Consider the following 16,522-nt stretch of genomic DNA (forward strand, 5'->3'; position numbering starts at 1 on the left):
AGCAATCTGCTTGATTTCTCCTAACCTCGGTTCCTTTCCCCACGCTAGAACCCACATTGTAGGCTTATTGTTAGGACTGAATGTTCAAAAAATAGAACTTCATGGTTGTTGCTGTTATTGTTTCATCTCACACCCAATTTACCGTGAGCACTTATTAATCATTCAGCTCTTCATTGTAGGTCTTCAAATTGGGGTCATAGTATACACACTGTTCCGCAGCTTGCTTTTATACTTAGCATTTTTGCAAGCTGGTACTTACACAGGGGCTTTCTTCTCCTTAGTGTAACAACATTTCAGAGCCATAATAGACACTGTGCATCCCAAGTGATTTTGTGTTTTGTACATCACAACAACAATAGCTACAAATATTTGAAGAGAGTGATAAGTGTATGAATGAGCCGTATTACAGCTCTGCTTTATACCGTGGGAATACATGAAGACCCACCAAGTGAGAAAGGCACAGGCTGTTTATTCTGAGCTCGCTATAGCAAGGGCGTCGGCACCCATCGCTTGAGGTTTGGCAGAGTCTCAAGGTCAGGCAGAGGAGTGGGAAAGCTTTATAGTGGAAGGAAAGGAGGCCTTCCTGGGCCCTGATTGGAGGTTGTTGTCTTAAGGAAGCTGGAGGAGGGCTAACTAGAAGCAGGACATCCTATTGGCTAGGAGTACATGTTTGACTTTCTCTGATTGGTCCTTCGTGTTAGACCAGGGACAAAAATTAGGGAAGCTGTTAGTTATTAATCAGTTATTAATCCTGGCCATTTGGGGCCAGTTTGTACTGAATTATTGTTTAGCTTCCTGGATTGTCACTGAAGATAGCAAGCTGGCTTCCTGCAAGTGTGACTGACAGCAGGCTGGCTACCTGGGTTTATTGTAGATAAGGGGTTCATTTCCTGGGCAGGTTGCAGGTCAAAGTTCTGCGGTTTAGTTGTTTGTTTGTTTTTTATGTTTTATATGATCTGGCCATTGTCTGTGTTATTCAGTCTCTCAATACACAAAGTTTGGTGGTTCTTAAGGGTGACCCTTTGCAATAAATTGCATGAAGGTCTCTCTCATCACAGCCACAGAAAAGAACCCATGACATTAAAATAGAAAGTAATGCTGGCATGTATCCTGGAACTTGAATGCTTTTGGGGATAGCAATCTTGCTTGGACATCTGTACCCCAATAGCACGATTATTGCCAGGCATGGAGCAGAGTATTGAGGGGGTACGCTCTTGTTTCCTAGGTCAGAGGAATTCAGTAAGGTGGTCTTAGCCATGGTGCTCCGGCAGTCAGGGTGGTGTGCTGTTGAGACTTGTTTTTTAAATATATGTTTTATTGTTGATAGTATTATAGATATCTCCGATTTTCCCTCCTTTCCCCTCCCCCCGCTCCCCCCCCCCCCCACACACACATTCACTACCCTATTGCCCGTGTCCATGGGCTGTGCATAAGTATATAAGTTCTTTGGTTTATCTCTTCTCATCCCCCCACCCCCGACCCCACCCCACATCGAGGTACGTCAGTCTGTTCCATGCCTCTCTGCTTGGGGTCTTATTTTGTTGGCCAATTCATTTTGTTCATTAGATTCCACAAATAAGTGAGATCATGCGACATTTGTCTTTCTCAGTTTGGCTACGAGGTTTTGAATGAGAAGTCCTGGGCTCTGGTGCCACTGCTCTGCTAGCCGCGTGCCCTCAGGAAGTCCAGGAACTCCAGGCCTGCTTCCACTTCTGAGGCGCAGGTCAGCTTAGCCCTTTCATCCCTCCCTCTGGGTCAACGTGAGAGCCCTGACAATATTTGTGAAAATGCTTCATAAACTGTGGAGAGTTATGCAAATGCAAATGAATATCATCAGGATTACGGAAATGTTACTGCCTGCAACCACGCCTCCGGCATTCTGGGATCCATTGATGGGATGCTCTCAAAAACAATTCTCCCCTCTGGCGCCTTCCTTAGCCAGGTTGCCTCATGGACTCCCACTTGATCAGCTATTAGGCCTTTGAAGCCGCACACAATTTTCAAGTGAGTTATTCAATTAATCATTTCTGTCATAACTGCATTGTCCCTTCGAATTATCTGCTTCTGGAAAGCCAGCGCAGCTGGTGGAGCGGCCTAGCTCCCCGCTCATCCTGCCCACAGATCAAATGGCCTGGCGGGTGGGGGGTGGGGATGGGGGTGGGGGGGAATCAATGGCCAAATGAATTAGTAGGGAGTTGGAAAAAGAGAGAGAGCCAAGTGGTTCCCAACATCCAGTTTACCTTCCCCGCACAATGAGGTGGTCCAGGAACACAGCTCAATGGGATTGCTGCAGATTGAATGAAAATGAGGGAGATTGCTATTTAAAGGCCCCCTGGGGGAAATTACTGGGTAAAGGATCTTTCCATTTTCCTGAATGAGTCCCCTGGTGGAACTGCTTTTACTAAATTTGAATTTTTATAATCTAGTTTTCAAATTATTATATGTAGTATAATACATATTAAATGATAAACATAAATTATATTATCAAATAGAATATATAAATAAATGTCGAATAAATAGAATATAATTTCTATGGTAATAATAAGTTACTGAGTCCCAGTGGCTAAAAAGTATGTGACTTGTGTGGTGGGTTAGATTTCTCCTCTGAGGGATGCTTAAAGAAACCTGGTGCTTTGACTATAAATCCTTAAGAAAATTCCCTTCACCAAGGGAAAAGGATCTCAGCTCAGGCTAAAGGAAGTATTTTAAATAAATCGTTATGACCAGCAGGAAATTGGTCGCCATTTGAAGTGGTAAACTCCCTGGCAGAAAAATTTAGATTGTGGGGAACCACTCTGTGGAAATCTGTTTTCATTTCATGATTGGGTTTGAATTTTTCTATAAAATATGTCTGTGAGGATGTGAGATGGATGGGCCTCTTACTTCAACATGGTTAGGTTAAAATAGCTTAAGAGTAAAATAAATATGAACAACAAGTTTTGGGGGAATGAAGTATCCAAGTTGCAGTTGGGACAAGCTAACGGGTAGTGTTTGCCCTGTTCTGTCTAGTGATGGGGTCGGGGGGGGCTGATGTCTGTATTTATATGTCCTGTTGACGCTCACACAACATGAGTTTAAACTGCGCAGCTCCACTTACGCGCTGATTTTTTAAAACTTCTGGTATCGATAAATACAGTACTGGCAATATATTTCCTTTTTCTTATGATTTTTTAATAACATTTTATTTTCTCTAGCTTACTTTATTCTAAGAATGCAGAATATAGAATACATATGCCATACAAAATATGTACTAATGGACTGTTTATGTAATCGGTAAGGATAGGTAGTTAAGGTTTGGGGGCGTCAAAAGTTATACATGGATTTTTTACTGCGCAGAGGGTCAGCGCCCCAACCCAGTGTTGTTCCAGGGGAAGCAGTAGCATCACCTGAGAAGTGACTCTACATTCACTGTGTGTGCCTCCTTGAGTCACTGCCTGGCGCAGGTAACACCATTCCTTCCCTCATCTCTTTTTCCAGCAGTTTCCAACACATAACCATGCACACACCGGCAGGGGCAGACGCATACACCTATGTATCTAAAGCTGACAGGGAATCCAGGGAGAGCCTGAAAGCAGGCCTGGAGGTCAGCCAGAGTCACCTGGAAGCCTTACCTTCACCGTCACCTGGAAGGGACCAACCCTCTCATTTTACAAATGAGGGACGTGAGTCCTGTGTGGACCTGTGGCTCCCCTGGGATCACACAGCCACTTAAGCTCTGTGGGCAAGTCCTATTTTCTTCCTCTGTCTCCCCACGGGCATCACTTAGGGAGATTACCAGGTAGCTTGGCTCCTGCCCTGGGCACAGGGAGCCAGGGGCGCTGTGCTCATTAGTTGGGTGATGCTTCCCGTCACCTTTGAAGGGCGGGTAGGGCTGCAGGTAAATATCATTAGCCTTTCTTCCCGGCACAAAACCTGTTTTCACTTGTCGCCCGGGCCGCTGGCCACTTGTGGCCGTAAACATCACTACGGAGCCACTCACACACATCATTTGCTCACAAGCTTCAGAAAGTAGGAGGGCTGGGTCTGGTTCTTATTATTAAAGGCAAACAACCCCGTTATTAAAAATAAACAAGGCAGAACTGCTTTGAAACAATTGATGAAATGTCTCCTGGCTCAGAGGCCTAAATTCACCCCCAAACAAAACCTCCCTTATTGAAATATAAAGGGGGAGGACCTTAAGAAGAGCCTTCAGAAGAACAGCCCCCTTCTGAGCGCCTGGGACAGGTCAGGCTTGGTGACCACATACCTGCTAATCCTCAAGTTTTATAAGTGGGCTCTGTGTTTTGCATTTTACTGGTCATGGCATGGACAGGGCCGCTTATGGCTCCTGGACACAGATGAAATATGGAAGCATTAGGATTTGAACTTGAATCCTATGACTTCCAAAAACCACCCTAGCACACAGCCTCCATGAAAGACAGGTCTCCCCATGCCCCTGTTTTTGCTGTTGATTTCAAAGAGAAACTCAAGATCCGGGAGAAAGAAGTGTGCATCTGCCCTGGTAAAACCTGAAGTTGCAGGCATGCTTGTTGGGTTGCCGGGAAGAGGAAGCCCATTAGCAAGCTAAGTCACTTAAATGTGCAAAGTAGGCAAAGAGTATAGATGCTAAATTTCTGGTGCTCAGCATCTTGCCCCCATGCCTGCCTAATTCTTGTGCCATATATACTCAGCTTCCCAAACAAACCAGAACGTAGCTTTGCAGGTCCAGAATCTCAGCCTTGCCAGTGAATCTAGGGCTAGCTGACCCTGAGTGACAGACTCCTACTAGCCAAACTTATAAGAGACAGATGTATAGACAGAATGTTACTTGGCTACAGTAGAATTTTGTTTTCCTGGCAGTCTTAGTGCTAGGAACAGCTAAGCAATGGGATTGTTCTAAAATGAGATTTTTAAATGTCTAAAATCATGCTATTGTTAGAATCAATAAGCAATTTGCTATGGCAGCTATGCTAGGTAACAGAGAAATTTACTACATACTATACCACCAATGACTAGTTGGGGATGACAAAGCAGCCAAAACTCTTCTTTTTAAAAAAATATTTTTTTATTGAATTCGGAGCAAAAGGGAGAGGGAGAGAGAGATAGGAACATCAATCATGAGAGAGAATCATTGATCAGCTGCCTCCTGGAAACCCCACACTGGGGATTGAGCCTGCAACCTGGGCACATGCCCTGACCAGGAATCTAACCGTGACCTCCTGGTTCATAGGTCAACGCTCAACCACTGAGCCACACCAACCAGGCCAGCCAAAACTCTTGATGTGGAAGGATGGTGTCACTGTTATGAATAGATTGACAAAGACTTTATTACAGCTACTTCATGTTGTGAAAAACCTTACGAATTATAGGGAATTAAAATAAAAACATTTCCTGGAAACCAGTCTGACAGTTCCTCAAAAGGTTACAAATAGCCCTAACTGGTTTTGCTCAGTGGATAGAGCGTCAGCCTGGGGACTGAAGGGTCAAGGGCATGTACCTTGGTTGCGGGCACATCCCCAGTTGGGAGTGTGCAGGAGGCAGCTGATCGTTGTTTCTCTCTCATCGATGTTTCTAACTCTCTATCCTTCTCCCTTCCTCTCTGTAAAAAAAAAAAAATCAATAAAATATATATTTTTTTAAAAAGGTTACAAATAGCTTTTCCATATGACCCAGCAATTCCACTATAGGGATATAAACAACAGAATTGACAGCATCTGACTATACAAAAGTTCATACACAAACGTTCACAGCACCTTTGTTTACAGCAGCCAAAAAGTGGAATCAACTCCTATGTCCGTCAATGGATGAATGGATAAACAAAATGTGGTGTATTCATACAATGAAAAATTATTCGGCCATAAGGGGAAATGGTGTACAGCTACACGCTACAGGATGGATGAACTTTGAAAACACTTTACTGAGAGAAAGAAGGCAGGCACAAAAGGCCACATATTGTATGAAACTATTTATAGAAAATGTCCAGACCAGGCAAATCTATAGAGACAGAAAGTAAACTAGTGGTTGCCTGGGTCAGGATGGCAAGGTTGGCGGAGAAATGGGAGTGGCTGCCAGTGGGTAGAGAGTGGCTTTGAGGGCTGATGTTCTAACAAGAAAACGTCCTAAAATTAGTTGTGGTGATGGTTTCACAACCCCGTGAATATACTAACAATCACTGAATGGCATACTTTAAAAGGATGCATCTTATGGTATGTGAATTACATCTCGATAAAGCTGCTTTAAGAAAAAAACCACATTTACGACTCCGCAGGAGATGCTTGTCCTGAATAGTTCCCATTACTCTTCCCACCCCCAATCCATTCTCCATTCTGTGCTTTGTTCCCCAGGAAGCTGATCCTGTGCACTGTTTACCCACAGGCTCTGCTATGCAAGTGATCAAATAATTTATTGTCCAAACTGGGACACTTTTGAGAATGAACAATGGAGGTAAACAAACTGTCCTGGGCAAATTAGGGTTCCTGGTTCTGTTGGGGTTTGGTCCCCAACATTTGCTCTACAGAGGGCTATAGCTCCTATGAGGCAGACCTCTCCAGGCAGCTGCCTCTCGGGGTTCTGGGCTCCACCTCTGGGCTCCACCTCCTGTCCTTGCCCTTTGGGTCCGAGGTGGGGGTGGGGGGTTAGGGGATAGGGAGTGGCGGGGGGGGGGGGGGGGGGCGGGGGTTGGGGAGGTGGGAGGGGTGGTGGTGGAGGGGGGGTGATAGCTTTCCACCTTGGCCCCTGGAACTGCACTGCCCCCTGGCTTCCCTAGACCCTGCCCGTGCCCCTGTAAAGAGTTTGTGTCTTAAGTTTACTCTATTTTCGGTTGCAATGGGCCATCTGTTTCCTGCCAGCACCCTCCTGACACAAAACTCCAGATAAGCAGCCTGAAAGAGAAATTTGAAAAGAAAAAGTGTGGTCAACACAGTGACACTGCCAGATGTGGGACCCTCCGTCAGTTTCTGTAGATATGTTAGTCCTGTCAGCAACTTTACTGCACCCCCCACCCAACAACAAGGATGTTCCAGAAAATACAATTTAAAAAAATTATTGCAAGGGCTCTCTTTTTGCCAGTGTGAAGGAAATGAGTGTATAGTACAAATTATAACTTTCATTCATAACCATTAATCTAATACAGAATTTAGAATATCTGCCTAAATGTACATATCTTTCCTGTGTATTTCCACTTCAGTGGAGTTTATCTTATCTTCTGAGTTAGCCAAAATGATGTTTTATGTTCATTTATTTTATGATGTTTAGAAGTATCAAATTAAAAAAAGTTTAAAATTTAAAAAACATACTTTTCATTAGGAGGATGCAGCATGAAGACATATGTTCATTGGGTTTATCTTGTTCAGAATGTGCTGTGCTACCTCAGATCTGAGGATTTATGCATTTCATCAACTTCTGGAAAATTCTCTGCCAAAATCTCTTGGAATATCTCTCCTCCTCATTCTCTAACAATATGCTTTATTCTTTATGTCCTTCTTGTCTCATAGCCTCTTTTTTCTATTTTCTACTTAATTTCTATGTGCTTTCTTCAGATCTTTCTTATAAAAAGTTCTCTTTTCAGCTCTATATTGTTGTGCCCAGATTACAAGATTCCCAAGAAACCACATCAGGGAGCCAATTCGATGTAAAAGCATAAGAATCTGTATTCAAGTTAACTTGAGCTCTCCATCCACCAGACTCACCGACACATCGGCTAGCCAAGTGGCCAAGAGAGAGAGCGAACCCCTCCCCGAGATCGGTTATATAGGGGGGGGTTGGAGTAAGGGAGGAGAAAGGACTGTGCTTTGCCGATTGGCCAGGCACAAGTCGATGTCCCGTTCCTGGGTGTGGCTAGCAGAGTCTTAGACTTCCGTGAAGAAGCTCCTTGCCCAACACGTGGCCAAGGTAAGATGGAGGACGTAGCCCTTACCCTGGGGGAAGGTGGAGGGCGTAGCCTTCGCCCTTTCAATATCTATTCAGCTCCCCAACCTGTCCATTTATAGTTCAAATACATATGGTAATTTCAGTGACTATATTTTTCATTGCTGATCAGTGTATTTAATTCTTTTTTTTCCAGTGTTTTCCATCCTTTCATAGTGTCTTGTGTTTTGTATCCTTTGATATTTTAATCAGTTAAAACTTACTTATCCACTAGACTGTTGAATTATCTTTAGCTCTTAGGGGTTAAATCCTGATGTCAGTTGTGTCTGCTGACTCTGGAACATGATCAGTAGACTGTTCCTTGTACAATTTATAATTTTGAATCATGAGCTCATTTCAGGGGCCTTTAGCTGTGGGAAACTTATGAGGACTTGACTGAGGGTATGTCCCCTCAGAGCCATTTCTCATTAGCTTCTGCCAGGCTACCCAGGATTATTGTAGGCCAGTGCCCAGTTTTCACATCAGTTTTCATCTTGGGCATTTGGGATCCATTCAAAGGAAGGCAAATTCAAACTCCAAACAAAGCTGTGGCATAGGCCTCTGGTGACACATTCTCAGGGGATGCTTTAGGCCCACGCAGAGCCCAGCTCCCTGTCCCGATGGGCACACTGCTTCCTGCTTCACCTGCCCTTGAAGCTGGGCGGTCTCGGGATCCCGATTCTGCAGGGGGCTCTCAGTTGCACTTCCCTCCTTACAGGGACCCAGGCCTCTTTTTCCCACCCCCCCGCCTTTGGGGTTGAACACCCAGACCCCTGAAACCAAGGGACAATCGAGGCATCAGCTTTCATGCATTCTCTTCTGGTTTTCAGCTTCCTCTTTGTTCCTGGCCCCTAAGGATTTCCCTTCTTTCTTGCTGGTTCTACCGTGGATTTCAAAGGATTCTGATTACGTTTACCTAGCAAGTCTCTGTGGCTGTCGCAGGAGGGGGTTTCAGGGGATAGAATCTGCCTCTTCATACAAACGGAAAGTCCCCCTTTCCTTGTGTTTACATCACAAAATGTTGGGGTTAGCGTCATATTTTCCATTTCTAGGCAAACTCGGGCGCCTCTGATTGATTGGAAATAACTAGATGTTTTTCAATTGCTTTGCATGGTACGTTAGAGGTTTTCTAGAATAACATGCGTTTCATGCTCTTCTATTGCTGCTCTAACCAGAACTCACATCTCACTTGCCACATGTTCCCTTTTCCCATCGTGCCCCTATGGAACAGAAAGAGACATGTTCCAGAGAGGGAGCGATCGGGTCCTGGACTGTCTTGTTCTATAACGTGCGGTGGGATATCTGCTCCCCTCAGAAGGCCACTCTCAATACCAAGGTAGCTCAGAAGCTCCGTTGGGGTCAGCAGACAGCAGGGGAGAATACAAACAGGAAGGGGAAATCCAACGGTCCTGGAGAACAAGAGTGGCTTGGCACAGAGTAGGTGCTCAAGAAACATCTCAGGAACTGACCTGAACTGTCCCTCACCCACCACGGAGCAGACACACTTTCCTGGTGACCTAGATCCATCCGCTGGGGGCCAGAGAAGCATGCATTCTTCCAGCTTCCTTCTCCCTCTCACATCTTCCCCCTGAGCCAGACCCTGTACCAGACTCCCATGACCACAGCCTGCTTGCAGCTTGCAGGGGAGTTTGTAAAAATTTAGAAATTAAAACATATTGTGGTTGGGGGGAAAATTTCCCATCCAATTCAAAAGTTTCAGTTCCTCTGGAAGAACTGGAATCTGTGGCAATGAAGGGCCGACATTCCCACTTGGCCTTGGACTGGGGAGCAGCTGGAGAACTTGCTCTCAGGTCACTATGGTTCCCCCACCTCCTGTGAACTTGCACCTGGCCTGCCTCACACAGGTGCGCTGCCCGACCCCCATAGGCACAGGCTGGCGACCCTGCTGTTGCAGCATCACTTTGGCCTCGCTACCAACCAGTTAATAAGGAAACACCTTCTTTCACTAGTTTCCTGACCAAGGACACGTTCACACTCTGAGGCTACAACTGGGTGTTTCCTAGGCTACCATCCACAAACACATGTCAAACACCTCTGACAGTGAGTCACTGTGACAGATGTTATTTCTAGACTCTTGCTAGTTTCATTTTCAAAGGGGGATTCTGTTTCTCAATTTGTGATGCTTTAAATACTGACAACTCCTCAGATTTTCTAAGCGAAGGAGTGGCTCTGGGCTCACAGAGAATTTTACTTATAGAGCAAGCTTAAACCAATTTTTTTTCAAAGATGAGCCATGATAATGATCAATGCATATTAATAGCTACACTTTATTGAGTCCTACTGTGTGCTCACATAAGTAATCCCATTCAGACCTTACATAGCCTTTGGAGCTAGCACTTCTATTAGCCACTTTACAGATGAAGAAACTGAGGCACAGAAGGCTTGAAAGTGAAGAAGCCAGAAATCAAACCTAGGTAGCCTGACCCTAAGCCTACCCTCCTTTTTTAAAAAATATATTTTTATTGATTTCAGAAAGGAAGGGAGAGGGGGAGATAGAAAGAAACATCAATGATGAGTGAGAACCATTGATCAGCTGCCCACTGCACGCCCCACACTGGGGATGGAGTCCGCAACCTGGGCATGTGCCTTAACCGGGAATCGAACTGTGACCTCCTGGTTCATATGTTGAGGCTCAACCACTGAGCCACACCAGCTGGACAGAACCTACCCTCTTAACCACCTCACACAGCTGCCTCCAATGCAAAGCCCTTCACTAGGCTCAGGAGTGTCACAAATAGCATCTGAAGTCTCATAGCAACCCCGGGGCCTCACATAGCAACCTGGCCTCACATTAAAGACACCTGTGGAAAAGCATCCCTGAGCATGAAGCAAATATCATAATGGGTTAACATTTAGGGAACCTAATGAAGGGTGAATGAGAAACCTCTGCCCTACTCTTGCAGTGTTTCTATACGTCATGATTACGTCAACATTTAAAAATTAAAAGAAGAAAAAGAATGTGTTAGAATAATATTAATGGACCTGGAGGGATTTTTTACAGAAACCATTGATAGCAAGAAGTGTTAACAGGAAGTGTTAATAGCAAGATCCAAAAAAAGTATGTGTGTGTGATCCATTTTTGGAAAACAAATAATGACAATACACACACACACACACACACACACACACACACACACCCTCCATATCCTTCTATGAGGATGGAATAAAATATGATACATTAAAGAAGTCTGGTGCCCAGTCCCCAGAGATTCCACTTTAATTGTTTATGGGTCGGATTTGTAAATTTGCTGCCTAGTGGAATCATCTGGAAAGCTTTGAAAAGTCTCGATGCCCAGGGCATAGCCCAGATCACCTGAATCAGTCTCCCTGGGAGTGGAGCCCTGGTGGGAGTGATTTAAAATTCCCACAGGGGATTCCAATTGCTGCCAAGTCTGGGGACCAGGCAGAGCTCTCCACTCAGCCTGGGTTGAGAATCACTTCTGGGAAGGAGGGGAACTCATGAGGGCAGCATTACTATATGACTGCATCTGACATCCATTTCAATCCTGGGAGCAGCCCATCAGTGGGAACCCCGGAGAAACAGAGGCTAGCTGGGAGCTCAAACAGCCTGCTGGAGGTCACAGCGTGAGGAGATGGGTGGGGGCCACCTTCCCTGGGGAGAGGCGGGTGAGGGGGCTGCTTTGGGAAGGCATCATTGCCTCCCAATCTCTCCTTCCCAGGATTACTGGGGTTGAAATTCATTCTGGTAGAGATTCATTCCTTTGGGTTCCTCCTTCTAGGAGCTATTAAAAACAAAACAAAACAAAACAAAAAGCAAACATTTCTCCGAGGAATTATGTATTAATTGGTCTTGATGTTTGCATAGAGAATTCTGGGTGTTCCAAAGCAAGGAGAAAGTTAGGGGGGTGCTCAACTACGGGGAAAGAAGGTAACAGGAGGCGTGTAAACCTGACCTTGTCAGTTTTTTCCTCAAAATCCCTCCGTTCACCAGCCTGACCACAGACTTATTAAAAATGCCAAGTCTTGCCCCATCTCTGAGCCTTCCCTGCCTGGTGAATCTTTCTCAGGCTCCCCTCAAGGCTGCTTCACTTTCTCATGAAAGACAGGGGCCTGCTTCTCAGTCCCGAGGCCAGTAGAGACCTGAGGGAAAGGAGACAAGAGATGTGTGCTTGCCTTAGCCGGTTTGGCTCAGTGGATAGTGTCGGCCTGTGGACTGAAGGGTCCCGGGTTCAATTCTGGTCATGCACCTCATTTGCAGGCTCCTCCCTGGCCCGGGCCCTGGTCAGGACGTGAGCAGGAAGCAACAATCGATGTGTTTCTCTCACATCAATATTTCTCTATGTCTTTCCCTCTCTCTTCCACTATAAAAAAATCAATGGAAAAATATCCTCTGGTGAGGATTAAAAAAAGAGAGAGAGGCGTGCTTTTTAAACACCGCTAAGGTTGTGTGTTCAGGGCATTTGAATTCAGGTGTGCGGCAGGAAAGCCGAACACAGTGTCCTTTGGGCCAAATCAGGGCCCCATATGCCAGGAGGGCTGGAGGCTGGGTAGAAGCGAGGCTTCCGGCATGGCAGTCAGAAAACCAAGGTTGAAGTCCTGCCGGCCACTTTCCAATAGTAAAATGAAGGCTAGTATGACCACCTCCTTAAGGTTGTGGTGAGGATTAGATATAATGCACATAAAACGCCTACAATGTACACAGTAGGCCCTTGGCAAAGTCAGAGGGACAGCACGCCAACAGTATAGGCTTGCCACGTGCCCTCTGGGACCAGGGCTGCAATGAGCCTTGACTTGGTCCCTCCTCCCTTCCTTCTTCTGTTTAAAAATTTATTTGATGGTGGTAAGAACACAACATGAGACCTACCCTCTTAACGCATTTCAAAGTATATAATACAGGATGGTTAAGTGTAAGTATGTGTTGTACAGTAGACCTCTAGAACTTGTCTTTCATAATTGAGACTACATGCCCATGGATTAGCACCCACCCCCACCCCCTGGCAACCACCACTCTTCACTCTCATTCTCTGAGTTTGACTATTTTATTATATACTTCATATAAGTGGAATCATGCAGTCCTTGTCCTGTGACTGGCTTATTTCACTTAGCATAATGTCCCCGCGGCTCATCCATGCTGTTGCATACTGCAGGGTTTCCTTCCTTTTTAAGGCTAATAATAGCCCATTGTATGTATACACCACACTTTATCCATTCATCCGCCATGAACATTTAGGTTGTTTCCACATCTTGACTACTGTGAATCTTTGTTGATAAAATTTTTTGAGTGCGTATTTACTATGTGCCAGTAACTGCTTTAAATGCTTTACATATATTAGTCTAGGCTGCAGTGGTCGGCAAACTCATTAGTCAACAGAGCCAAATATCAACAGTACAATGATTGAAATTTCTTTTGAGAGCCAAATTTTTTAAACTTAAACTATATAGGTAGGTACATTGTTATTGACTTAATTAGGGTACTCCTAAGGCTTAGGAGGAGCCACACTCAAGGGGCCAAAGAGCCGCATGTGGCTCGCGAGCCGCAGTTTGCCGACCACGGGTCTAGGGGAAACTCAGGACAGCCCTGTGAAGTAGATGCTATCTTTATCCCCATTTACAGATGAGGAAACTGAGGCCCCATTAGTATGGCCCAAGGCCATCCCGTTAGATTGAACCCAGGCAATCTGGCTGTAAATCAGTGATCTTGATCACTACAATATTTATAGTAGTAAAGTCATAATAACGATAATGATTAAGAACAACCTATGCGTCAGCACTGTTATTGGCAAGGTGAAGATAAGATCTATACATCCCCATGAGAGCAGCTCATTCCAGAAGCGACACTCCTTCCTATGATTTTGGGGAGAGAAGTGGACAAAGAGGGTTGTGGTTAAGAGTTGGGCAGAGTGGCCCCGGGGAAAATGATCTTCTGAGCTGTGATAGGCAGATCTGTGCTTTTCTTTGATTCACGCAGCTTTTCAAAGCCAGAACTTTTCCTATCACTGAGTCTGAAATAGTCTATTACATGTTGCATATGGTTTCTTTTGTCATTTCCTTTTGTGTGTTTAGTGCTGCCAACGGTCAGCTCAAGGGTCAAGGGAACAGCCCAGAGTTTGGTGCTTTTGTTTCAAGGTCTTTTAAAAGCCGCTCCTCGGGGTCCCCTCCTCTTTGTCTATTTGATCCTGATCTAAATGAGACCTGTGCAGTTAGGCGGTGGAGCTGCGAAAATGAAACACCAGCTCCCCCGTCAACTTGGGCACATGCGCTCTCTTTCCAGGTTAAACTTCCCAACAAGGCGCTCTGCAGTTATACCAACACCATTGACCTCTGTGGGCCTGAAAAACTGTCCAAGCCACGGGCAGTCAGCAATAATGCTCTACTGCCACTTATTTAGCAATGGCAAATCAATCCACGTTCCCAGCCTCCTGCAACTTTATTGAACTCCGCATCCCGCTGCAGGACACGCCCCGAACTCTCCTTAAATGACATATTTGGCTGTTTGCAGTCGTGACTTGGCATTGCAGTCCTGATATCACAGACCGCGCCTATTCTGAGAAGCCTGCAGTAGCAGCAGTAGCAGCAGCAGCAGCAGCAGCAAGCAGCAGTTTTCTCGCCCTACTGAGCGCTCACTATTTGCTGGACACTGCGCTAAGCTGGCCACCGTGAGTCCCCGGGGAGTGGCGGGTGCACCCTCCGTTCCGGGCGCTCGCAGCCATTGTGGGGTGGGCGTTCCCCTCGCCTCGTGCTGACACGCCCTCTCCGCGCTGCGACCGGCGGCCAGGGCAGAAGGTGCCCTGTGCGTGCTCGGAGGGGGAGGCTCCCGCCGGGCTCGGATCCTCGCTGCACCGCCTGCCGGCGCCTCTCCGCTGCCCGCGCCCCACGCGCCTCCCGGGCACGCGCTCCCAGCCCCGCGCGCGCGCACGCGCCCTCCCGCACCCCCGCGGCGGACGCACGGCCACGAGCGCGCGTGCGCCTCTCGGAACGTCCGCGGGAGCCGAGCCAGAGCGAGCGCAGGGCCGGGCGCGCAGGAGTGAAAAGGAGGCGGCGGCCGCGGCTGCGAGCAACAGATCCGGGCGCTGCGAGCTCACCCGCTCTGCTGTTGGGCGATTTTGTTTTTGTAATTTCCCCCAAATCTATTAATTTGGAAAACCTTGCATTTTTTTAATGGCGCTGGCCCTGGGTCAGCGGGCGCTTTTCTCTGCCTCAAGATGGGTTTTGCCGTTTCCGTCGTGGGCACCCGTGGTGGTCTGATTGTCAGCCTTCTCCGGGCATTTTTAAGGCCAGGAGCCGAGCGCTGCATGTAGGCAAATCACCCTACGGAGCGGTTTGGCTTTTGAAATTATTATTATTTTGGGCAGAGAACAGTCGACCTCGGGCACTCGGTCCTCTTTGCTGGAGAGGCTGCGAGTGTGAAATTCCTCCCGGGGTGAGCCAGCCCGGTCCCGCGCACAGTCCAGGCGGCCCAGCGTGTGCGTCCTGTCCCCGCCGGCGCCGGGAAAATGGAGGCTGTGATTGAGAAGGAATGCAGCGCGCTCGGAGGCCTCTTCCAGACCATCATCAGCGACATGAAGGTAGGTCGCCGGGGGCGCGGCTGCGGCGCTGGCCGCCGCGCGCTGACCTGGCCGCGGCGCTTCGCCTCCGCCCCGGGCCAGCCGCCCGGTCCTGGTCTGCGCGGCGGCCGATAGCCACCTGCGGGAGCGCTGCGGCCGGGTGTCACCTGCTCAACCCGGGCGCCGTTTCGGGCTCTGCTGGGTCACCGGTCGGGCGGCTTCCACGGGGGTGTTTGATGCTCCCTCCCCCTCTCCCTGCTCATTGTCCCAGGGGGCGGCCTCAACTCATTTTCCTGGGGGGCTCAGGGCCCCGGCTCCAAGTTTTCCATTGTCTGTCCTTGGACAGAGTGTCTGCGACCCGCAGAGGCTGGGTGCTGGGCGGACACCTGATTCCCCCCGGGTACGGGGAGGGGGCGCCTGGCGCGGTATTGGGGGCTCTGCCTGGCCTCGGAAAGGAGCTCGCGGACTGAGCCTGGAAAGGAAGACTCCCTTTCCCTCCTTGGCTTTCAGGTCCACCTGGAGGGATCCGAACAAATTAGGCATTAATTATGCCGTTTCAAAGCTGGTGAGGGTGTGCATGCCTTCCCTCGGGCCCTCCCCGGGGCGCGGAGCAGAAGTTCTCAGAGCAGCCTTGCAGGGGCCCCTCCTGGCCCTGGCTGAGGCTCCCAGCCTGAAGGCGAGATTGGGGCCCCACAAACAACTGTAGCTCACCCCTCCCCCCACACCCGTACCCACCACACACAGACTCCCGGTTTTCTCTTGGAAGGATTGTGAAAATTGTGTGCGCGTGTGTGTGTGCGCGCGCGCGCACACGCGTGTGTTGGGGGTGGAGAACAACACCCTGGCTTTTTCCTGCGAAGGGTGGGACTGGGGATAACCTGATCCTTGGACGTGGATTTTCTGTGCATAGAGATAGACCAGGGGGCCCTCCGTTACTCATCCAAGGGAAATATAATCAGCCCTTTGAGCTGGCTGGAGGTGGGAATTGGGGGCGGTGGGGGGATCTTTTTCCCCATGTGTATTTAGGGAGCTTCTCTTTGGCTCTAGCCCAGCCTCAATTTGCCTCAACAGATCCGGGGAGGTGGTGTTTAATTAAAAGCTCAGCTTCCAAA

At 47.7% G+C, this 16,522-nt stretch overlaps 1 protein-coding gene across 8 annotated transcripts in view; it reads left to right on the forward strand.

The window, feature by feature from the left end:
* The first annotated feature begins 14,862 nt into the window (after window positions 1–14,862).
* Window positions 14,863–16,522, forward strand: part of MTSS1 (MTSS I-BAR domain containing 1) — a 140,219-nt gene continuing 138,559 nt past the window's right edge. For all 8 annotated transcript variants that reach the window (XM_070392313.1, XM_070392309.1, XM_070392312.1 and 5 more), the window contains exon 1: window positions 14,863–15,431. In XM_070392313.1, the coding sequence (XP_070248414.1) occupies window positions 15,360–15,431 (72 nt within the window). In that variant the 5' untranslated portion in view covers window positions 14,863–15,359. The remainder of the gene's footprint in view (window positions 15,432–16,522) is intronic.

The sequence above is a fragment of the Myotis yumanensis genome, unplaced genomic scaffold, assembly GCF_028538775.1.
Source record: "Myotis yumanensis isolate MYYU_CA2020_CCGP unplaced genomic scaffold, mMyoYum1.0.hap1 SCAF_15, whole genome shotgun sequence".
Classification (NCBI taxonomy): domain Eukaryota; kingdom Metazoa; phylum Chordata; class Mammalia; order Chiroptera; family Vespertilionidae; genus Myotis; species Myotis yumanensis.